Source organism: Thalassophryne amazonica, chromosome 9 (assembly GCF_902500255.1).
Source record: "Thalassophryne amazonica chromosome 9, fThaAma1.1, whole genome shotgun sequence".
NCBI lineage: Eukaryota > Metazoa > Chordata > Actinopteri > Batrachoidiformes > Batrachoididae > Thalassophryne > Thalassophryne amazonica.
Genome location: NC_047111.1, coordinates 85582006 through 85608179, shown reverse-complemented (window position 1 = coordinate 85608179; position 26174 = coordinate 85582006). Strand labels below are relative to the sequence as shown.

Here is a 26174-nt window from a genome sequence, read left to right as displayed (position 1 = left end):
GAACGCAGCATAGACTTCAAAGCTATTCAGACATTATCACATCTCGGGTAGTAGCCTTAGAAACTCGGCATCTGGATTGTTTAAACTTTGTTAGATATTTAATCAGTCTGCACCACCAAAGTACAGAAACGTATTGAACTTTCTTAACATTTATATAAGCATTGCTATTATTTTAGTATGTGAGTGAGTCTTTTTCACACAACTGTATAAATAAAACTCTTCAGTGACTGGAATTGATATTGTTTTACATGATCAAAAATGACAGATAGCATATTTAACTATATGTGTGATTTTAAACATATGGTATGTGCTCTAACAACAATCTTATGGCTTAGAGATTGATAATTCAACACAATCCTTTGACAAAAGAGAACATTACCCCTCACTGGGGTAGTATTCATGGTAGTATCTATTGCAGGGCATCATATTACTTTGTCCCTCTACTTAAATAATTTAAAGTGTCCATTTCACCAGCTGAGCTGCCTACAAATGCTTCTAATATGAGGCCAAGAAAGTGAAACAGTAATGGTGATTGCTGACATGGCCCTTGGGTGGCTTGGTTTCAAGTCCAATCATGTAAATCAGAGGTATGATTGGGACTGGTGGGTGGAGGTGTCGCTTGTTTTCCATCTCATAGTCTGTTTCTTAAGGTAAGTTCAGCAAGTCGTTCTCCTCCAGAGCTTGCTGTGTCCTGTCATACACCTCCCCGATGGCCTGGACTACCCTGTTCAGCACCTTACCGAGCTGCTCCTGGTTCTGAACGCACACCAGCCTGAAGAAGAATCCTCGATCCGGCAAGGCAATGAAGGACAGCTCTGCAGCCCTGCGGACCAACCAGGTGTGGTGCTGTGCCAGGGTGTGCTGGTAGGCTTCACGGCACAGATCTGATGGGCTCTTGAGCTGGCCTGCTGCTGGATTCTCGGCCAGCTTCCTCAAGAAGAGTTTCAGCCAAAGCAGAGCACGATGTAGACGTAACAGTGTGCGACATCCAGAGTCCGTCTGCTGCTTGAAGTCCACCAGACCTCTGTCCAGTTCCACCCAGATCATGGAGTGCACAGAGCGGTATGCACCACTGTGCTGTAAGGCCTGTGCATCATTTTTAATCCCAGTCTTCATGCTCACAGGATGTACATCCGAGCCCAGCTCTGCTTCACGGTTCTGATCTGACAACACAGCCAGCTGCCGGATGATTGAAGTCTTGGTTCTTATCTCTGTGGATATCAGTCCAAACATTGGACCGAGAGAGTCCATAAACCTGCAAAACAAGATGAAGTGAGTCAGCATGCAGCCCAGAGCTCAGGTGAACCACTAAACTGGGGTCACACTGAACATCTTCTCAGCAAGATAATACGGGAATTATGCATGCACCCCGAAGATGTTTACATCAACATACAGTGGGGCTAATAAGTATTTGATCCACCTACAAAGAATGGAGAAGTCTGTAATTTTTATCGTAGGTACATTTCAGCTGTGAGAGACAGAATCTAAAAAATAAAAATAAAAAAATCACATTGTATGATCTTTAAATAATTTGGATCTTATTTCATTCAACCACATACCAGTAAAATTGCAGTTTGGAGCCACCATGCATTCTAATCCAATTACATTTTTTCCACAAATCTGATTGGTTAATCGTGTGAGTTTTCAGACCGCAAAATATTTGGCCGTTTCACATTTAGATGTATTACTCCGCGCCCTGACTGGTGTTCTGACGAGATGTCATTCCTGTAGACAGGCCAGCCGTGTGCGCAACTGCTCATGTGCACGTGTGCGCAATATTGTCGGGACGTGGAACTGTCGAGACACACAATTTGACAGAACACCGGCTGTGTGCACTGCTACACAGATGTCATAATGGCACTGTCAGCTGAGAGTGGGAGAAAGTCGTGTACTTTCTCCTGCCGGTGGCCGCTGCCATCGAAATGGGTAAATTTAAGCTACCATACAAAAGTATTGATGTGGATTCAAACACAGAATAACCGTTTCACATTTGATGGGTTTGATGGATTTTCATATTTGATGGATTAGTCCGCGCCCTGACCACTGTTGGAGCGACGCTGCCTTGCCTTCCGAATTACCTACAGAAAAATAAACCGTGTAAACAATGGAATTGGATTAGAATGGGAATAACCCTCTTGTGTCTGATGATTTGCGGAGTTCATGTTGTTATACGGTCGCAAATATCTGTTTTACCAGCGACGCGTTAGCGTTAAAGCTCAATTTGCAACCATATAACCAGCATGAACGTCCGCAAATCATCAGACACAACAGGATTATTCTCTAATTGAACAGGGTGGAAGAGTGCTGTGTTAGTCAAAGATAAAGTGGTTCAGTCTTGGACAGAATGATCAAATGTCAAGGCCACACACCACCATGCATTATGGTATCACTGAACCACAAAGGGCATTGGCACAATTCATCAATGGCACAATTCATCATCAAACATGTAACACGTGCAGTTTGAGTGCACCTTGCTGTTATGACCAGAAGCAACAACATCAAGTACAATATACATACTAGTTCCAATTAACAACCTCAAACTGTGAAAATTTAGTTGTAGCCACCATAAGTGTACTGAGCCACGGTGCTGAAATTTTGCTGTTTTGGGACAGACCAATAAAGTGAGTGTAGACTTTGCTGCTAGTTCCTGTAATTGGAAATCTGCAAAAAAAAAACAGACAGCAGATTTTTGTAAAAGCACATTTAAAACCATATTAAAGTTTGTCTGCAAAAATACCCCGCAGACACTGAGGAGGCAGTGGTTTCAAGCAAACAAAAACATTTTCAGCAACCCAGACAGACATTTGTGACGTAAGTAACAAATGAGCTGTTTTCAGGCCTAAATTCTGCTTTTTGCAGGGGAATTTCTACAAACACGGTCACGGAATTGTGGGAATTTGAGGTTGTTTACACACATATGCAAGTGTAAAATGTAGATTAAAAACATAAGCAACTTTGCACAATATGACCTTTTTAACAAACATGGGCTCCTGCTCTACATTATCTTACTTGACAAGCTCGTCCCAACTGGAGAGATACGGCTGCAGCAGCACGTCAGAAGTGGAGGTCGGAGCTGCCAGCAGGTGGGAGAGCAGCACTGACACCTGGAAGGTCTGACCCGGGCACGGCTCCAGCACCCCCAGGCCCTCAGATCCACTGGTGTCACTGCTGTTGGACAGTTGGTTGAGCTGAGGATGTGGAGTGTGTGCACAAGTATGTGTCGTGGTCGGGGATGTTGCAGGGGCAAAGAAAATACAGACTGCGTTCATATTTGTTGCACTGGACTTTATGACTTCACAGAGCTGAAAATTGTTTTTGGAACTGTGTGCGAATGCTTACATTATTTATCTGATTGTATCCTTTTAAACAGTGATCCCAGTGATAATCCAAACGTCCCTCTGCAAGACACATTATAGAGAAACAGTGTAAGTTATTTACTGTTATTATATAAATGCTGCTGCTCCAGAAACTCAAAGAGCTTTACAATGATGCCTCACATTCACCCATTCACACACCACACCAGTGTCAGCATGCTGCCATGCAAGGTGCTCAATACACACCGGGAGCAACTAGGGCAGGGGTGGCCAAGTTCGGTCCTCGAGAGCCACATTCCTGACACTCTTAGTTGTCTCCCTGCTCTAACACACCTGAATCCAATGAAAGGCTCATTAAAAGTCTGCTAACGAGTCTTTATACGAGGTCTATTAGAAAAGTATCCGACCTTATTATTTTTTTAAAAAAACCATATGGATTTGAATCACGTGTGATTACATCAGCCAAGTTTGAACCCTGAAGAGCTCAGAATCAGCAGTTTATCCGGACATTCCACTGTTAAACGCCACAGGAAAAACACTTCCGTTGGAAGCCTTAAGGACAAGTTGGAACATGCCCTGCTGTTAAACAATTTCTCATATACTCACTCAACTGAAAGCCACCAAAAGCCACCTGGATTTTACAAATGGTTATCAACATGGAGGCGTTTTTCCTGTGGCGGGCGCGCTGCGCCGGCTGCGAGCCGATGCGCCAATCCGTCCGCACGTCTTTCATTAAAAAAATCTCTTTTAACAGTGGAATGTCCGGATAAACTGCTGATTCTGACCTCTTCTGAAAGTTCTCTGTTCTCTCACAACGTCCTGGGTCAACAGAGGCTTAAATTTGGAGGTTTTCAGCTTGAAACAGGATGACGACGTCGCCTTGGAGCGCTGCGCGACGTCCCGCTCCGTGGGAAGTCCTTACAGCAATAGAAACAATCCAAAATCTCTCATCAGCCGTTAAATTTTCACCAAAAACCAGCTTAATTTGTCGAATGGTGTCCACTCGGATGTGCCTCACAGTTTTGGAAAAAATTTTGTTGAAGCACAGCCCAGTCTCTCAGCAACTTCTCAGACAAAGGAATTCCGACGAGGGGACTGGACCACTCCTCCCACAAGGCATGCTCACAGGTGAATGACGTCACCGACAGGCGTGAAAAAACTCACGCATGCGCACGAAGGTTCAAGCATGGCTGACGTAAAAACATATGAATCAAATCCATATAGTTTTTTTTTAAAAATAAAACGGTCGGTTTCTTTTCTAATAGACCTCGTATATATATATATATATATATATATATATATATATATATATATATATATATATATATATATATATATATACAGTGAGGAAAATAAGTATTTGAACACCCTGCGATTTTACAAATTCTCCCACTTAGAAATCATGGAGGGGTCTGAAATTTTCATCTTAGGTGCATGTCCACTGTGAGAGACATAATCTAAAACAAAAATCCGGAAATCACAATGTATGACTTTTTAATAATTTATTTGTATGTTACTGCTGCAAATAAGTATTTGAACACCTCTGAAAATCAATGTTAATAAATGGTACAGTAGCCTTTGTTTGCAATTACAGAGGTCAAACGTTTCCTGTAGTTTTTTACCAGGTTTGCACACACTGCAGCAGGGATTTTGGTCCACTCCTCCATACAGATCTCCAAATCTTTCAGGTTTGGAGTTTCAGCTCCCTCCAAAGATTTTCTATTGAGTTCAGGTCTGGAGACTGGCGAGGCCACTCCAGGACCTTGAAATGCTTCTTACGGAGCCCCTCCTTAGTTGCCCTGGCTGTGTGTTTGGGGTCACTGTCATGCTGGAAGACCCAGCCATGATCCATCTTCAAAGCTCTTACTGAGAGAAGGAGGTTGTTTGCCAAAATCTCGCAATACATGACCCCATCCATCCTCCCTTCAATACAGTAGTCGTCCTGTCCCCTTTGCAGAAGAGCACCCCCAGAGTATGATGTTTCCACCCCCATGCTTCACGGTTGGGATGGAGTTTCTTGGGGTTGTTCTCATCCTCTAAACATGGTCAGTGGAGTTGATTCCAAAAAGCTCTATTCTGGTCTCATCTGACCACATGACCTTCTCCTATGCCTCCTCTGGATCATCCAGATGGTCACTGGTGAACTTCAAATGGGCCTGGACATGTGCTGGCTTGAGCAGGGGGACCTTGCTGCCCTGCAGGATTTTAAACCATGACAGCATCATGTGTTACTGATATAATCTTTGTGACTGTGGTCCCAGCTCTCTTTAGGTCATTGACCAGGTCCTCCTGTGTAGTTCTGAGCTTTCTCAGAATCATCCTTACCCCACAAAGTGAGATCTTGCATGGAATCCCAGACTGACAGTCATCTTGTGTTTCTTCTACTTTCTAATAAATAATCATAACAGTTGTTGTCTTCTACCAAGCTGCTTGCCTGTTGTCCTGTAGTCCATCCCAGCCTTGGGCAGGTCTACAGTTTTGTCCCTGGTGTCCTTAGACAGCTCTTTGGTCTTGGCTATGGTGGACAGGTTGGAGTGTGATTGATTGAGTGTGTGAACAGGTGTATTTTATACAGGTAACAAGTTCAGAACCAGGAAAAAGACATGCTGTGGAGGGGAGCAGAGATCAATCACTAATGATTAAATGCAGAGTGGTGCATACAGAGCAAAAAGAGAAAGAAACAGTGCATCATGGGAACCCCCCAGCAGTCTACGTCTATAGCAGCATAACTAAGGGATGGTTCAGGGTCACCTGATCCAGCCCTAACTATAAGCTTTAGCAAAAAGGAAAGTTTAGGTGCATGTCACAGTGGACATGCACCTAAGATCACAGGGAAGCTGGAACATATCCAAGCAGCCAATGGGTGAGAAGTGAGGTACACCGTGGACAGGCCGCCACTCTATTGCAGGGCCACGTATAGACAAGTTTGGGTAGGATTACTATGAAATGTAATCCAAAAGTAATCAGATTACAAGTAATCCAAATGTATGTACATATATACATGTAATCCACATGTATTCTTTCAAAGTAATCCTACCCAACCTTGCGTATAGACAAACAAACTCATTCACATGCTCACTCACACCTACGGTCAATTTAGAGTCACCTACTGCCCTAACCTGCATGTCTTTGGAGGTGGGAGGATGCCAGAGCACCTGGAGGGAACCCTCAGAAACACGGGAAGAACATACAAACTCCACACAGAAAGGACCAGGTCGGAAGCAAACCTGGGACCTTCTCAGTGTGAAGCAGCAGTGCTAACCACTAAGCCACTGTGCGACCCTCGAAAGACACAAAAGAACTGACAAAAACACATATTGTATCCTTCAGAATTCCACCAGACCCAGAAAAGCAAGCTAAATGATGAGATGTGACGTATCAAGCAGGATATGCTGCAAACTCTTAACTAATGGTCTTTCATTATATTTTTGCTTGAATGCCCCGTTTGCCTGTTAGAGTACCCAGGGCCAAGTATCAGTCCACCCCACTTTTTTAAGAAAGATTGTTAAACACCCACCTGAAATTAAATTAAATTACATGGAATACATTTAATGAATGAGGAAAGGGCAGAAAATGGACACAATCAGGTGAGTTATTTGTGATATATTTTTTTATTTGTGATGAAATTAGACAGTTTATTGAAACTGGCATTCTGGCAGGGGTGGTGGACAAGTGGTTAGTGCCCTTGGTTTCAGTGCAGAAGGCTTCTGGTTTAAACCCCACACCTGCCACATTTCTCCACATAATGTGGCATCCAGGCATCTGGCGTAAAACTTGTGCCAAATCAGCATGCAGATCTACCTTGGATTTGTTGTGGCGACTGACCCCAAGTGAAAATAAGAGAGCAGCTGAAGACACTTACTGTTGAAATTGACATTCTGATGTACATGATATTGGGCATGCTCATGCATCGGCCCACCCCCTCTTCAGGCAGAATTTCACGTGGTGAGCCCTGGGCCCTCTGATGGGAGAACAGGGTGTGTGTGCACAGTGCACGTTTTCTGTGTACACAAAAGGAAATGTGCCTGATTGGCATATTTGTCATATGTCATTTGTCATTGTCATTTGTCAACATCTTTGTCATATGTGGTCATTTGTTCTCTCTCTACCAGGTTTGCTAAAGTCGATACGTGGGGAAGGAGTGAGAATCAATGTCGTGTCAGGTTATTTTGGAAAGGACTTTGGAGGAAATACTTGTGTGTTAAATTAAACAGGCTGATTATTTGGATCCTGCAATTCAATTTGGAAACATTGACCACATTCCTTAGCCTCATATTTAAGACTTCAATGCACTTAGAAAGCAGTAGATTGGTGCTTATCAAGCTTTGCATTCCAACAGCGCTAAGCCTATTTGTGTACTGAGCGAGGAGACCCAGCGTCTCTTTCGCCACATGACCACATGGGGTCTATAATGGCTGAAAGGGAGATACATGGCCCAATATATGGCAACAGTATACAGTAAGTGCCCTCTGCTGATGAAAGGTAGTTACTAACAAAATGAATTAAGCATTTTTTTTTATCTTGAAAATTCATTAGAGGCCAGATTGATTAAAGTTGACTCTTTATGTACCCCCCCCCCCCCCCCCCCATACACACACACACACACACACACACACACACACACACACACACACACACACACACACACACACACACACACACACACACACACACACACACACACTTCTCAGGCTCTGATTTCATTCCATATCATTCCAAAATCTACTCCAAGTCCAAAGTCACAGTGACATCAGGGTCATAGTTTGTGATAAACTTTACTTTTCTCAGCATTCCTTGGGAAAAACAAGAGGGACAAACTTCTTCCATTCAGCATTTTGTATTTCCTGAAATGAAGTCACTTTACAAAAGTAAAGCTACATCTAATGAGTATTCATTCAAGATTGTGGGAGATAAAAGACTGAGGCTGAGGAAACAAAAATCACAGTGTCCTAATTTTAACATTTTTATAGTCATTATCAGTTATTCACTTGAAGAATCATTAAAGCCATCATATTATGCAGCTTTCTAGCAAATTAGCATAGGCCACGATGTGTGTTTAAAAACTAGATACTAAAGTTTGTAGGCTAAAACAGCCCAGTCAGACAAACTGAACTAATGTATCCTAAAACACCATTTTTTTAAATGGAACTAATGCATCCAAAACCACATAACACTAAATTAAAGTGGAACTAATTAATCTTAAATACACTCATTTTTAAATGGAACTAATGCATCAAAACCCACCAATTTTTAAACTGAACTAATGCATCCAAAACCATCATTTTTAAAATGAAACTAATGAATCCAAAACCACCAACTTTTAAACTGAACTAATGCATCCAAAACCATTATTTTTAAAATGAAACTAATGAATCCAAAACCACCAACTTTTAAACTGAACTAATGCATCCAAAACCATCATTTTTAAAATGAAACTAATGAATCCAAAACCACCAACTTTTAAACTGAACTAATGCATCCAAAACCATCATTTTTAAAATGAAACTAATGAATCCAAAACCACCAATTTTTAAACTGAACTAATGCATCCAAAACCACCATTTTTAAAATTAAACAAATGAATTGAAAACCACCAATTTTTAAACTGAACTAATGCATTCAAAACCATCATTTTTAAAATGAAACTAATGAATCCAAAACCACCAACTTTTAAACTGAACTAATGCACTCAAAACCATCATTTTTAAAATGAAACTAATGAATCCAAAACCACCAATTTTTAAAATGAACTAATGCATCCAAAACCATCATTTTTAAAATGAAACTAATGAATCCAAAACCACCAATTTTTAAACTGAACTAATGCATCCCAAATCACCATTTTAAAATGCAACTAATGAATCCAAAACCACCAATTTTTAAACTGAACTAATGCATCCAAAACCATCATTTTCAAAATGAAACTAATGAATCCAAAACCACCAATTTTTAAACTGAACTAATGCATCCAAAACCACCATTTTTAAAATTAAACTAATGAATTGAAAACCACCAATTTTTAAACTGAACTAATGCATTCAAAACCATCATTTTTAAAATGAAACTAATGAATCCAAAACCACCAACTTTTAAACTGAACTAATGCACTCAAAACCATCATTTTTAAAATGAAACTAATGAATCCAAAACCACCAATTTTTAAAATGAACTAATGCATCCAAAACCATCATTTTTAAAATGAAACTAATGAATCCAAAACCACCAATTTTTAAACTGAACTAATGCATCCCAAATCACCATTTTAAAATGCAACTAATGAATCCAAAACCACCAATTTTTAAACTGAACTAATGCATCCAAAACCACCATTTTTAAAATTAAACTAATGAATCCAAAACCACCAATTTTTAAAATGGAACTAATGCATCCAAAACCACCATTTTTACAATGAAACTAATGAATCCAAAACCACCAATTTTTAAAATGGAACTAATGCATCCAAAACCACCATTTTTAAAATGAAACTAATGAATCGAAAACCACCAATTTTTAAAATGGAACTAATGCATCCAAAACCACCATTTTTAAAATGAAACTAATGAATCCAAAACCACCCATTTTTAAAATGGAACTAATGCATCCAAAACCACCATTTTTAAAATGGAACTAATGCATCCAAAACCACCATTTTTAAAATGAAACTAATGCATCCAAACCACCAATTTTTAAAATGGAACTAATGCATCCAAAACCACCAATTTTTAAAATGGAACTAATGAATCTAAAACCACCAATTTTTAAAGTGGAAATAAAGCATCCAAAACCACCAATTTTTAAAATGGAACTAATGAATCCAAAACCACCGATTTTTAAAATGGAACTAATGAATCCAAAACCACCAATTTTAAAACTGAACTAATGAATCCAAAACCACCAATTTTTAAAATGGAACTAATGCATCCAAAACCACCAATTTTTAAAGCGGAACTAATGAATCCAAAACCACCAATTTTTAAACTGAACTAATGCATCCAAAACCACCAATTTTTAAAATGGAACTAATGAATCCAAAACCACCAATTTTAAAACTGAACTAATGAATCCAAAACCACCAATTTTTAAAATGGAACTAATGCATCCAAAACCACCAATTTTTAAAATGGAACTAATGAATCCAAAACCACCAATTTTTAAACTGAACTAATGTGTTGTATGGCTGGGGGGCCTGGCTGCCTTTTTGTTTCTGTCTTTTGTTTTTCCTTCCAGGTGGCTTGCATTTGGGACTGAGTGGCTGTGTTGCTGAGGTTATCAGGACCTCACCCTGATCACCTGCGGCTCGTCAGGACTCACAGCTGTGGTGCATCTATATGGATTGGAACATGGTGGCATTTAAGACTGGAGTATACAGTGTGTATTTGCCAGAGACTCGACCTTGTGACCAGACGGGTGAGATCGTCGTCTCGGGAGCCATCTCATCACCAGTGGATGCAGAGAACGTCCAGGGTTTGATGCACGGTCTGTGAAAGAGGAGGGGGTGAGGTCTCACGCTCGTCAGCACACTTCCTGAGGTACGTTAGATTTTGTGACTAACGTTTATACAGTCAGTAAATGTGGTGTCCCTCACACCTTTTTATATTGAGCTGTACGTTAGTCATGTATCGGCTTCCACTGCAGTGGAGTTTTGTGAACTGGATGTTCCATGCCTGCAGGTTGGGAAGCTGATTAGTAATTAAGCCAGGAAGTGTTTGCTGTTTATGTACACCTTTGAGTGGTCTCTCTGTATGTAGAGTGTGGACTCACATAATGGTTCCTTCTTTCACAGACTCGGTTTGTTGCGGCCACCTGGGGGGTGTCGGCGGGGTCCTTGGGTCCGAACGGCTTCTGGCTCTGGACCGTTAGCGCTGCTGGGAGCGCACCGTATCACCACCACGCCAGACCGCACACTCTTTTGTTGTTTTGTATCACATCACTGTTATGTATTAAATTCAGTTAGCCTTTGTACCGTGCTCTGCTTATTTCATACTGGGTCCTTCAAACGCTGGTCGGTTCTCCGAGCTGCGTCCGACACATAACATAATGCATCCAAAACCACCAATTTTTAAAATGGAACTAATGAATCCAAAACCACCAATTTTTAAACTGAACTAATGAATCCAAAACCACCAATTTTTAAACTGAACTAATGAATCCAAAACCACCAATTTTTAAAATGGAACTAATGCATCCAAAACCACCAATTTTTAAAATGGAACTAATGCATCCAAAACCACCAATTTTTAAACTGAACTAATGCATCCAAAACCACCAATTTTTAAAATGGAACTAATGCATCCAAAACCACCAATTTTTAAAATGGAACTAATGCATCCAAAACCACCAATTTTTAAAATGGAACTAATGCATCCAAAACCACCAGTTTTTAAAATGGAACTAATGCATCCAAAACCACCAATTTCTAAACTGAACTAATGCATCCAAAACCACCAATTTTTAAAATGGAAAAATGAATCCAAAACCACCAATTTTTAAACTGAACTAATGAATCCAAAACCACCAATTTTTAAAATGGAACTAATGCATCCAAAACCACCAATTTTTAAAATGGAACTAATGTATCCAAAACCACCAATTTTTAAAATGGAACTAATGAATCCAAAACCACCAATTTTTAAACTGAACTAATGAATCCAAAACCACCAATTTTTAAACTGAACTAATGAATCCAAAACCACCAATTTTTAAAATGGAACTAATGCATCCAAAACCACCAATTTTTAAAATGGAACTAATGCATCCAAAACCACCAATTTTTAAACTGAACTAATGCATCCAAAACCACCAATTTTTAAAATGGAACTAATGCATCCAAAACCACCAATTTTTAAAATGGAACTAATGCATCCAAAACCACCAATTTTTAAAATGGAACTAATGCATCCAAAACCACCAGTTTTTAAAATGGAACTAATGCATCCAAAACCACCAATTTCTAAACTGAACTAATGCATCCAAAACCACCAATTTTTAAAATGGAAAAATGAATCCAAAACCACCAATTTTTAAACTGAACTAATGAATCCAAAACCACCAATTTTTAAAATGGAACTAATGCATCCAAAACCACCAATTTTTAAAATGGAACTAATGTATCCAAAACCACCAATTTTTAAAATGGAACTAATGAATCCAAAACCACCAATTTTTAAACTGAACTAATGCATCCAAAACCACCAATTTTTAAACTGAACTAATGCATCAAAAACCACCAATTTTTAAAATGGAACTAATGAATCCAAAACCACCAATTTTAAAACTGAACTAATGAATCCAAAACCACCAATTTTTAAAATGGAACTAATGCATCCAAAACCACCAATGTTTAAAATGGAACTAATGCATCCAAAACCACCAATTTTTAAAATGGAACTAATGCATCCAAAACCACCAATTTTTAAAATGGAACTAATGAATCCAAAACCAGCAATTTTTAAACTGAACTAATGCATCCAAAACCACCAATTTTTAAAATGGAACTAATGAATCCAAAACCACCAATTTTTTTAAACTGAACTAATGCATCCAAAACCACCAATTTTTAAACTGAACTAATGCATCAAAAACCACCAATTTTTAAAATGGAACTAATGAATCCAAAACCACCTATTTTAAAACTGAACTAATGAATCCAAAACCACCAATTTTTAAAATGGAACTAATCAATCAATCAATCAATTTTTTTTTTTATATAGCGCCAAATCACAACAAACAGTTGCCCCAAGGCGCCTTATATTGTAAGGCAAGGCGATGCATCCAAAACCACCAATTTTTAAAATGGAACTAATGAATCCAAAACCACCAATTTTTAAACTGAACTAATGCATCCAAAACCACCAATTTTTAAAATGGAACTAATGAATCCAAAACCACCCATTTTAAAACTGAACTAATGAATCCAAAACCACCAATTTTTAAAATGGAACTAATGCATCCAAAACCACCAATTTTTAAAATGGAACTAATGAATCCAAAACCACCAATTTTTAAACTGAACTAATGCATCCAAAACCACCAATTTTTAAAATGGAACTGATAATCCAAAACCACCAATTTTTAAACTGAACTAATGCATCCAAAACCACCAATTTTTTAAATGGAACTAATGCATCCAAAACCACCAATTTTTAAAATGGAACTAATGAATCCAAAACCACCAATTTTAAAACTGAACTAATGAATCCTAAACCACCAATTTTTAAAATGGAACTAATGCATCCAAAACCACCAATTTTTAAAATGGAACTAATGAATCCAAAACCACCAATTTTAAAACTGAACTAATGAATCCAAAACCACCAATTTTTAAAATGGAACTAATGCATCCAAAACCACCAATTTTTAAAATGGAACTAATGAATCCAAAACCACCAATTTTTAAACTGAACTAATGCATCCAAAACCACCAATTTTTAAAATGGAACTAATGCATCCAAAACCACCAATTTTTAAAATGGAACTAATGAATCCAAAACCACCCATTTTAAAACTGAAATAATGAATCCAAAACCACCAATTTTTAAAATGGAACTAATGCATCCAAAACCACCAATTTTTAAAATGGAACTAATGAATCCAAAACCACCAATTTTTAAACTGAACTAATGCATCCAAAACCACGAATTTTTAAAATGGAACTAATGAATCCAAAACCACCAATTTTTAAACTGAACTAATGCATCCAAAACCACCAATTTTTTAAATGGAACTAATGCATCCAAAACCACCAATTTTTAAAATGGAACTAATGAATCCAAAACCACCAATTTTAAAACTGAACTAATGAATCCAAAACCACCAATTTTTAAAATGGAACTAATGCATCCAAACCCACCAATTTTTAAAATGGAACTAATGAATCCAAAACCACCAATTTGTAAACTGAACTAATGCATCCAAAACCACCAATTTTTAAAATGGAACTAATGCATCCAAAACCACCAATTTTTAAAATGGAACTAATGAATCCAAAACCACCAATTTTTAAACTGAACTAATGAATCCTAAACCACCAATTTTTAAAATGGAACTAATGCATCCAAAACCACCAATTTTTAAAATGGAACTAATGAATCCAAAACCACCAATTTTAAAACTGAACTAATGAATCCAAAACCACCAATTTTTAAAATGGAACTAATGCATCCAAAACCACCAATTTTTAAAATGGAACTAATGTATCCAAAACCACCAATTTTAAAACTGAACTAATGAATCTAAAACCACCAATTTTTAAAATGGAACTAATGAATCCAAAACCACCAATTTTTAAACTGAACTAATGCATCCAAAACCACAAATTTTTAAAATGGAACTAATGCATCCAAAACCACCAATTTTTAAAATGGAACTAATGAATCCAAAACCACCAATTTTTAAACTGAACTAATGAATCCAAAACCACCAATTTTTAAAATGGAACTAATGCATCCAAAACCACCAATTTTTAAAATGGAACTAATGCATCCAAAACCACCAATTTTTAAAATGGAACTAATTAATCCAAAACCACCAATTTTTAAACTGAACTAATGCATCCAAAACCACCAATTTTTAAAATGGAACTAATGCATCCAAAACCACCAATTTTAAAATGGAACTAATGAATCCAAAACCACCAATTTTTAAAATGGAACTAATGCATCCAAAACCACCAATTTTTAAAATGGAACTAATGAATCCAAAACCACCAATTTTTAAACTGAACTAATGCATCCAAAACCACCAATTTTTAAAATGGAAAAATGAATCCAAAACCACCAATTTTTAAACTGAACTAATGAATCCAAAACCACCAATTTTTAAAATGGAACTAATGCATCCAAAACCACCAATTTTTAAAATGGAACTAATGAATCCAAAACCACCAATTTTTAAACTGAACTAATGCATCCAAAACCACCAATTTTTAAAATGGAACTAATGCATCCAAAACCACCAATTTTTAAAATGGAACTAATGAATCCAAAACCACCAATTTTTAAACTGAACTAATGCATCCAAAACCACCAATTTTTAAAATGGAAAAATGAATCCAAAACCACCAATTTTTAAACTGAACTAATGAATCCAAAACCACCAATTTTTAAAATGGAACTAATGCATCCAAAACCACCAATTTTTAAAATGGAACTAATGCATCCAAAACCACCAATTTTTAAAATGGAACTAATGAATCCAAAACCACCAATTTTTAAACTGAACTAATGCATCCAAAACCACCAATTTTTAAAATGGAACTAATGAATCCAAAACCACCAATTTTTAAACTGAACTAATGCATCCAAAACCACCAATTTTTAAACTGAACTAATGCATCAAAAACCACCAATTTTTAAAATGGAACTAATGAATCCAAAACCACCAATTTTAAAACTGAAACAATGAATCCAAAACCACCAATTTTTAAAATGGAACTAATCAATCAATCAATCAATTTTTTTTTTTATATAGCGCCAAATCACAACAAACAGTTGCCCCAAGGCGCCTTATATTGTAAGGCAAGGCGATGCATCCAAAACCACCAATTTTTAAAATGGAACTAATGAATCCAAAACCACCAATTTTTAAACTGAACTAATGCATCCAAAACCACCAATTTTTAAAATGGAACTAATGAATCCAAAACCACCCATTTTAAAACTGAACTAATGAATCCAAAACCACCAATTTTTAAAATGGAACTAATGCATCCAAAACCACCAATTTTTAAAATGGAACTAATGAATCCAAAACCACCAATTTTTAAACTGAACTAATGCATCCAAAACCACCAATTTTTAAAATGGAACTAATGAATCCAAAACCACCAATTTTTAAACTGAACTAATGCATCCAAAACCACCAATTTTTTAAATGGAACTAATGCATCCAAAACCACCAATTTTTAAAATGGAACTAATGCATCCAAAACCACCAATTTTTAAAATAGAACTAATGAATCCAAAACCACCAATTTTAAAACTGAACTAATGAATCCAAAACCACCAATTTTTAAACTGAACTAATGCATCCAAAACCACCAATTTTTAAAATGGAACTAATGAATCCAAAACCACCAATTTTTAAACTGAACTAATGCATCCAAAACCACCAATTTTTAAAATGGAACTAATGAATCCAAAACCACCCATTTTAAAACTGAACTAATGAATCCAAAACCACCAATTTTTAAAATGGAACTAATGCATCCAAAACCACCAATTTTTAAAATGGAACTAATGAATCCAAAACCACCAATTTTTAAACTGAACTAATGCATCCAAAACCACCAATTTTTAAAATGGAACTAATGAATCCAAAACCACCAATTTTTAAACTGAACTAATGCATCCAAAACCACCAATTTTTTAAATGGAACTAATGCATCCAAAACCACCAATTTTTAAAATGGAACTAATGCATCCAAAACCACCAATTTTTAAAATGGAACTAATGAATCCAAAACCACCAATTTTAAAACTGAACTAATGCATCCAAAACCACCAATTTTTAAAATGGAACTGATAATCCAAAACCACCAATTTTTAAACTGAACTAATGCATCCAAAACCACCAATTTTTTAAATGGAACTAATGCATCCAAAACCACCAATTTTTAAAATGGAACTAATGAATCCAAAACCACCAATTTTAAAACTGAACTAATGAATCCTAAACCACCAATTTTTAAAATGGAACTAATGCATCCAAAACCACCAATTTTTAAAATGGAACTAATGAATCCAAAACCACCAATTTTAAAACTGAACTAATGAATCCAAAACCACCAATTTTTAAAATGGAACTAATGCATCCAAAACCACCAATTTTTAAAATGGAACTAATGAATCCAAAACCACCAATTTTTAAACTGAACTAATGCATCCAAAACCACCAATTTTTAAAATGGAACTAATGCATCCAAAACCACCAATTTTTAAAATGGAACTAATGAATCCAAAACCACCCATTTTAAAACTGAACTAATGAATCCAAAACCACCAATTTTTAAAATGGAACTAATGCATCCAAAACCACCAATTTTTAAACTGAACTAATGCATCCAAAACCACCAATTTTTAAAATGGAACTAATGAATCCAAAACCACCAATTTTTAAACTGAACTAATGAATCCAAAACCACCAATTTTAAAACTGAACTAATGAATCCAAAACCACCAATTTTTAAAATGGAACTAATGCATCCAAAACCACCAATTTTTAAAATGGAACTAATGAATCCAAAACCACCAATTTTAAAACTGAACTAATGAATCTAAAACCACCAATTTTTAAAATGGAACTAATGAATCCAAAACCACCAATTTTTAAACTGAACTAATGCATCCAAAACCACAAATTTTTAAAATGGAACTAATGCATCCAAAACCACCAATTTTTAAAATGGAACTAATGAATCCAAAACCACCAATTTTTAAACTGAACTAATGAATCCAAAACCACCAATTTTTAAAATGGAACTAATGCATCCAAAACCACCAATTTTTAAAATGGAACTAATGCATCCAAAACCACCAATTTTTAAAATGGAACTAATGAATCCAAAACCACCAATTTTTAAACTGAACTAATGCATCCAAAACCACCAATTTTTAAAATGGAACTAATGCATCCAAAACCACCAATTTTAAAATGGAACTAATGAATCCAAAACCACCAATTTTTAAAATGGAACTAATGAATCCAAAACCACCAATTTTTAAAATGGAACTAATGAATCCAAAACCACCAATTTTTAAACTGAACTAATGCATCCAAAACCACCAATTTTTAAAATGGAAAAATGAATCCAAAACCACCAATTTTTAAACTGAACTAATGAATCCAAAACCACCAATTTTTAAAATGGAACTAATGCATCCAAAACCACCAATTTTTAAAATGGAACTAATGAATCCAAAACCACCAATTTTTAAACTGAACTAATGCATCCAAAACCACCAATTTTTAAAATGGAACTAATGCATCCAAAACCACCAATTTTTAAAATGGAACTAATGAATCCAAAACCACCAATTTTTAAACTGAACTAATGCATCCAAAACCACCAATTTTTAAAATGGAAAAATGAATCCAAAACCACCAATTTTTAAACTGAACTAATGAATCCAAAACCACCAATTTTTAAAATGGAACTAATGCATCCAAAACCACCAATTTTTAAAATGGAACTAATGAATCCAAAACCACCAATTTTTAAACTGAACTAATGCATCCAAAACCACCAATTTTTAAAATGGAACTAATGAATCCAAAACCACCAATTTTTAAACTGAACTAATGCATCCAAAACCACCAATTTTAAACTGAACTAATGCATCAAAAACCACCAATTTTTAAAATGGAACTAATGAATCCAAAACCACCAATTTTAAAACTGAAACAATGAATCCAAAACCACCAATTTTTAAAATGGAACTAATCAATCAATCAATCAATTTTTTTTTTTATATAGCGCCAAATCACAACAAACAGTTGCCCCAAGGCGCCTTATATTGTAAGGCAAGGCGATGCATCCAAAACCACCAATTTTTAAAATGGAACTAATGAATCCAAAACCACCAATTTTTAAACTGAACTAATGCATCCAAAACCACCAATTTTTAAAATGGAACTAATGAATCCAAAACCACCCATTTTTAAACTGAACTAATGAATCCAAAACCACCAATTTTTAAAATGGAACTAATGCATCCAAAACCACCAATTTTTAAAATGGAACTAATGAATCCAAAACCACCAATTTTTAAACTGAACTAATGCATCCAAAACCACCAATTTTTAAAATGGAACTAATGAATCCAAAACCACCAATTTTTAAACTGAACTAATGCATCCAAAACCACCAATTTTTTAAATGGAACTAATGCATCCAAAACCACCAATTTTTAAAATGGAACTAATGCATCCAAAACCACCAATTTTTAAAATGGAACTAATGAATCCAAAACCACCAATTTTAAAACTGAACTAATGAATCCCAAACCACCAATTTTTAAAATGGAACTAATGCATCCAAAACCACCAATTTTTAAAATGGAACTAATGAATCCAAAACCACCAATTTTTAAACTGAACTAATGCATCCAAAACCACCAATTTTTAAAATGGAACTAATGCATCCAAAACCACCAATTTTTAAAATGGAACTAATGCATCCAAAACCACCAATTTTTAAAATGGAACTAATGAATCCAAAACCACCAATTTTTAAACTGAACTAATGCATCCAAAACCACCAATTTTTAAAATGGAACTAATGCATCCAAAACCACCAATTTTTAAAATGGAACTAATGAATCCAAAACCACCAATTTTTAAACTGAACTAATGCATCCAAAACCACCAATTTTTAAAATGGAAAAATGAATCCAAAACCACCAATTTTTAAACTGAACTAATGAATCCAAAACCACCAATTTTTAAAATGGAACTAATGCATCCAAAACCACCAATTTTTAAAATGGAACTAATGCATCCAAAACCACCAATTTTTAAAATGGAACTAATGAATCCAAAACCACCAATTTTTAAACTGAACTAATGCATCCAAAACCACCAATTTTTAAAATGGAACTAATGAATCCAAAACCACCAATTTTTAAACTGAACTAATGCATCCAAAACCACCAATTTTTAAACTGAACTAATGCATCAAAAACCACCAATTTTTAAAATGGAACTAATGAATCCAAAACCACCAATTTTAAAACTGAAACAATGAATCCAAAACCACCAATTTTTAAAATGGAACTAATCAATCAATCAATCAATCAATTTTTTTTTTTATATAGCGCCAAATCACAACAAACAGTTGCCCCAAGGCGCCTTATATTGTAAGGCAAGGCGATGCATCCAAAACCACCAATTTTTAAAATGGAACTAATGAATCCAAAACCACCAATTTTTAAACTGAACTAATGCATCCAAAACCACCAATTTTTAAAATGGAACTAATGAATCCAAAACCACCCATTTTAAAACTGAACTAATGAATCCAAAACCACCAATTTTTAAAATGGAACTAATGCATCCAAAACCACCAATTTTTAAAATGGAACTAATGAATCCAAAACCACCAATTTTTAAACTGAACTAATGCATCCAAAACCACCAATTTTTAAAATGGAACTAATGAATCCAAAACCACCAATTTTTAAACTGAACTAATGCATCCAAAACCACCAATTTTTTAAATGGAACTAATGCATCCAAAACCACCAATTTTTAAAATGGAACTAATGCATCCAAAACCACCAATTTTTAAAATGGAACTAATGAATCCAAAACCACCAATTTTAAAACTGAACTAATGAATCCCAAACCACCAATTTTTAAAATGGAACTAATGCATCCAAAACCACCAATTTTTAAAATGGAACTAATGAATCCAAAACCACCAATTTTTAAACTGAACTAATGCATCCAAAACCACCAATTTTTAAAATGGAACTAATGCATCCAAAACCACCAATTTTTAAAATGGAACTAATGAATCCAAAACCACCCATTTTAAAACTGAACTAATGAATCCAAAACCACCAATTTTTAAAATGGAACTAATGCATCCAAAACCACCAATTTTTAAAATGGAACTAATGAATCCAAAACCACCAATTTTTAAACTGAACTAATGCATCCAAAACCACCAATTTTTAAAATGGAACTAATGAATCCAAAACCACCAATTTTTAAACTGAACTAATGCATCCAAAACCACCAATTTTTTAAATGGAACTAATGCATCCAAAACCACCAATTTTTAAAATGGAACTAATGAATCCAAAACCACCAATTTTAAAACTGAACTAATGAATCCAAAACCACCAATTTTTAAAATGGAACTAATGCATCCAAACCCACCAATTTTTAAAATGGAACTAATGAATCCAAAACCACCAATTTGTAAACTGAACTAATGCATCCAAAACCACCAATTTTTAAAATGGAACTAATGCATCCAAAACCACCAATTTTTTAAAATGGAACTAATGAATCCAAAACCACCAATTTTTAAACTGAACTAATGAATCCTAAACCACCAATTTTTAAAATGGAACTAATGCATCCAAAACCACCAATTTTTAAAATGGAACTAATGAATCCAAAACCACCAATTTTAAAACTGAACTAATGAATCCAAAACCACCAATTTTTAAAATGGAACTAATGCATCCAAAACCACCAATTTTTAAAATGGAACTAATGAATCCAAAACCACCAATTTTAAAACTGAACTAATGAATCCAAAACCACCAATTTTTAAAATGGAACTAATGCATCCAAAACCACCAATTTTTAAAATGGAACTAATGAATCCAAAACCACCAATTTTTAAACTGAACTAATGCATCCAAAACCACAAATTTTTAAAATAGAACTAATGCATCCAAAACCACCAATTTTTAAAATGGAACTAATTAATCCAAAACCACCAATTTTTAAACTGAACTAATGAATCCAAAACCACCAATTTTTAAAATGGAACTAATGCATCCAAAACCACCAATTTTTAAAATGGAACTAATGCATCCAAACCACCAATTTTAAAATGGAACTAATGAATCCAAAACCACCAATTTTTAAACTGAACTAATGCATCCAAAACCACCAATTTTTAAAATGGAACTAATGCATCCAAAACCACCAATTTTTAAAATGGAACTAATGAATCCAAAACCACCAATTTTTAAAATGGAACTAATGCATCCAAAACCACCAACTTTTAAAATGGAACTAATGAATCCAAAACCACCAATTTTTAAACTGAAATAATGCATCCAAAACCACCAATTTTTAAAATGGAAAAATGAATCCAAAACCACCAATTTTTAAACTGAACTAATGAATCCAAAACCACCAATTTTTAAAATGGAACTAATGCATCCAAAACCACCAATTTTTAAAATGGAACTAATGAATCCAAAACCACCAATTTTAAAACTGAACTAATGAATCCAAAACCACCAATTTTTAAAATGGAACTAATGCATCCAAAACCACCAATTTTTAAAATGGAACTAATGAATCCAAAACCACCAATTTTAAAACTGAACTAATGAATCCAAAACCACCAATTTTTAAAATGGAACTAATGCATCCAAAACCACCAATTTTTAAAATGGAACTAATGAATCCAAAACCACCAATTTTTAAACTGAACTAATGCATCCAAAACCACAAATTTTTAAAATAGAACTAATGCATCCAAAACCACCAATTTTTAAAATGGAACTAATTAATCCAAAACCACCAATTTTTAAACTGAACTAATGAATCCAAAACCACCAATTTTTAAAATGGAACTAATGCATCCAAAACCACCAATTTTTAAAATGGAACTAATGCATCCAAAACCACCAATTTTTAAAATGGAACTAATGAATCCAAAACCACCAATTTTTAAACTGAACTAATGCATCCAAAACCACCAATTTTTAAAATGGAACTAATGCATCCAAAACCACCAATTTTTAAAATGGAACTAATGAATCCAAAACCACCAATTTTTAAAATGGAACTAATGCATCCAAAACCACCAACTTTTAAAATGGAACTAATGAATCCAAAACCACCAATTTTTAAACTGAAATAATGCATCCAAAACCACCAATTTTTAAAATGGAAAAATGAATCCAAAACCACCAATTTTTAAACTGAACTAATGAATCCAAAACCACCAATTTTTAAAATGGAACTAATGCATCCAAAACCACCAATTTTTAAAATGGAACTAATGAATCCAAAACCACCAATTTTTAAACTGAACTAATGCATCCAAAACCACCAATTTTTAAAATGGAACTAATGCATCCAAAACCACCAATTTTTAAAATGGAACTAATGAATCCAAAACCACCAATTTTTAAACTGAACTAATGCATCCAAAACCACCAATTTTTAAAATGGAAAAATGAATCCAAAACCACCAATTTTTAAACTGAACTAATGAATCCAAAACCACCAATTTTTAAAATGGAACTAATGAATCCAAAACCACCAATTTTTAAACTGAACTAATGCATCCAAAACCACCAATTTTTAAAATGGAACTAATGAATCCAAAACCACCAATTTTTAAACTGAACTAATGCATCCAAAACCACCAATTTTTAAAATGGAACTAATGCATCCAAAACCACCAATTTTTAAAATGGAACTAATGAATCCAAAACCACCAATTTTAAAACTGAACTAATGAATCCAAAACCACCAATTTTTAAAAAGGAACTAATGCATCCAAAACCACCAATTTTTAAAATGGAACTAATGAATCCAAAACCACCAATTTTAAAACTGAACTAATGAATCCAAAACCACCAATTTTTAAAATGGAACTAATGCATCCAAAACCACCAATTTTTAAAATGGAACTAATGAATCCAAAACCACCAATTTTTAAACTGAACTAATGCATCCAAAACCACCAATTTTTAAAATGGAACTAATGAATCCAAAACCACCAATTTTAAAACTGAACTAATGAATCCAAAACCACCAATTTTTAAAATGGAAATAATGCATCCACAACCACCAATTTTTAAAATGGAACTAATGAATCCAAAACCACCAATTTTTAAACTGAACTAATGCATCCAAAACCACCAATTTTTAAAATGAAACTAATGCATCCAAAACCACCAATTTTTAAAATGGAACTAATGAATCGAAAACCACCAATTTTTAAACTGAACTAATGAATCCAAAACCACCATTTTTAAAATGAAACTAATGAATCCAAAACCACCAATTTTTAAACTGAACTAATGCATCCAAAACCACCAATTTTTAAAATGGAACTAATGCATCCAAAACCACCAATTTTTAAAATGGAACTAATGAATCCAAAACCACCCATTTTTAAACTGAACTAATGCATCCAAAACCACCAATTTTTAAAATGGAACTAATGCATCCAAAACCACCAATTTTAAAACGGAACTAATGAATCCAAAACCACCAATTTTAAAACTGAACTAATGAATCCAAAACCAACAATTTTTAAAATGGAACTAATGCATCCAAAACCACCATTTTTCAAAATGGAACTAATGAATCCAAAACCACCAATTTTTAAACTGAACTAATGCATCCAAAACCACCAATTTTAAAATGGAACTAATGCATCCAAAACCACCAATTTTTAAAATGGAACTAATGAATCCAAAACCACCAATTTTTAAACTGAACTAATGCATCCAAAACCACCAATTTTTAAAATGGAACTAATGAATCCAAAACCACCAATTTTTAAACTGAACTAATGCATCCAAAACCACCAATTTTTAAAATGGAACTAATGCATCCAAAACCACCAATTTTTAAAATGGAACTAATGAATCCAAAACCACCAATTTTTAAAATGGAACTAATGAATCCAAAACCACCATTTTTAAAATGAAACGAATAAATCCAAAACCACCAATTTTTAAAATGGAACTAATGCATCCAAAACCACCAATTTTTAAAATGGAACTAATGAATCGAAAACCACCAATTTTTAAACTGAACTAATGAATCCAAAACCACCATTTTTAAAATGAAACTAATGAATCCAAAACCACCAATTTTTAAAATGGAACTAATGCATCCCAAAGCACAAATTTTTATATGTAACTAATACATCCAAATAACATTAAGTTTTAAACTGAACTAATGCATCCTAAAAAAAAAAAATGTTTCTGACCCTGTGGCTTTAAATAGAGTTGCTGTCACATGTAGTACGTCGGCTTAGTGAGTGTGTCTCAGAGCAAGTAAGAGTTCACATAGGGATATCTGTGACATATGTCACACAAGTCTAAACAAAAAGCTGTTTCTGATTAAATTTTTCTTTACAGCAGGAGAGTTCCTGCATGAACAGAGCTGATTTTGTACAATATGACTCCTTTAATTGCATTTGTTTCAACAGCAAGGAAAGTTTTTATTCTATTTGCTCAACGTTTTATCACCTGCTTGTAGTTCTAAAAACATCTAAATTACAGTTAAACATTGCATGTGTATTGAAACACAGATAATGTACAGTTTGATTTAAAAAAAACAAGTACTCGTATACATTGAATTAGCTACCCTTAGATGTCAGTGCAAAACAAATTTTCCTGCAAATAAAAAAAGAAGATTGTGGGCAAAAAGTGTATATTTAACCAACAGCTTTTTTAATCACTAAAAACAGCAAAAAATGAAAGTATAAGTGTACATTTTAATGACATTTTCAGCTATTTCACATCCACAACAGAGTTTAAGTGTATGATGAAACAATTACTGTGATAATCAAAGATGATTTGAGTTTGAAAGGGAGTTACAAAGTGCTGTGACCACGACACTTGATTCTGCAGCCACTGCATCATGTGATACATTCCTGATGTAGACAAAATGCATTCCAAACAAGGGAGGGATTGTTATTCATATCTTAACAGTATGATCAGTGCAGTAAGTCCACACGCACACAGAGAAATACTCACGGAGCCACAGGGAGCCGAGGAACAGCAGCAGGACTATAATAGCAGCAGCAGCCTTGCGTTTTACACCCATAGTGAGGTACACTTCTGCTCCTTTCTTCTTTCTGTTAACTCCTCACGAGTCCTCGTCCTCTTGCACTGGCTGTCACCACAGTACCCAAACCACTGCCTCTGACGCCAGCATACACTCTCCAAATCTTTCATTCTCCTCCCCGAACCTCAAAACTAGCCATGTCTCCAACATTATACTTTCCAAAAGCTTTTACGAATGCATCTTTTGCTTTCGACCCTCAGCTCACAACTGTTCTTTCTCCTGTTTTGGTATTTCTTCCACCTGATTCTGTCTTTATTCTGGCCTTTGTTCAAACTGATTTTCAAACAGCCTGCA

At 34.9% G+C, this 26174-nt stretch overlaps 1 protein-coding gene across 1 annotated transcript; it reads right to left on the bottom strand.

The window, feature by feature from the left end:
- Positions 1-80: 80 nt before the first annotated feature.
- Positions 81-26174, bottom strand: gltpd2 (glycolipid transfer protein domain containing 2). Its single transcript, XM_034178639.1, has 4 exons — positions 25790-26174; positions 3340-3398; positions 3010-3188; positions 81-1255 (listed from the first exon to the last, which is right to left on the bottom strand). Exons 1-4 carry the CDS (start codon positions 25857-25859, stop codon positions 646-648), a joined length of 918 nt encoding a protein of 305 aa, XP_034034530.1. The 5' UTR covers positions 25860-26174; the 3' UTR covers positions 81-645.

Bases quoted from the DNA above. Each gene is read 5' to 3' on its own strand.
- gltpd2 (XM_034178639.1), bottom strand. From the start codon at position 25,859: ATGGGTGTAAAACGCAAGGCTGCTGCTGCTATTATAGTCCTGCTGCTG. The intron at 3,189-3,339 runs GTAAGCATTCGC...CCACATCCTCAG, and splicing joins GATACAATCAGATAAATAAT to CTCAACCAACTGTCCAACAG. The intron at 1,256-3,009 runs GTAAGATAATGT...CTTGTTTTGCAG, and splicing joins AGTTGGGACGAGCTTGTCAA to GTTTATGGACTCTCTCGGTC.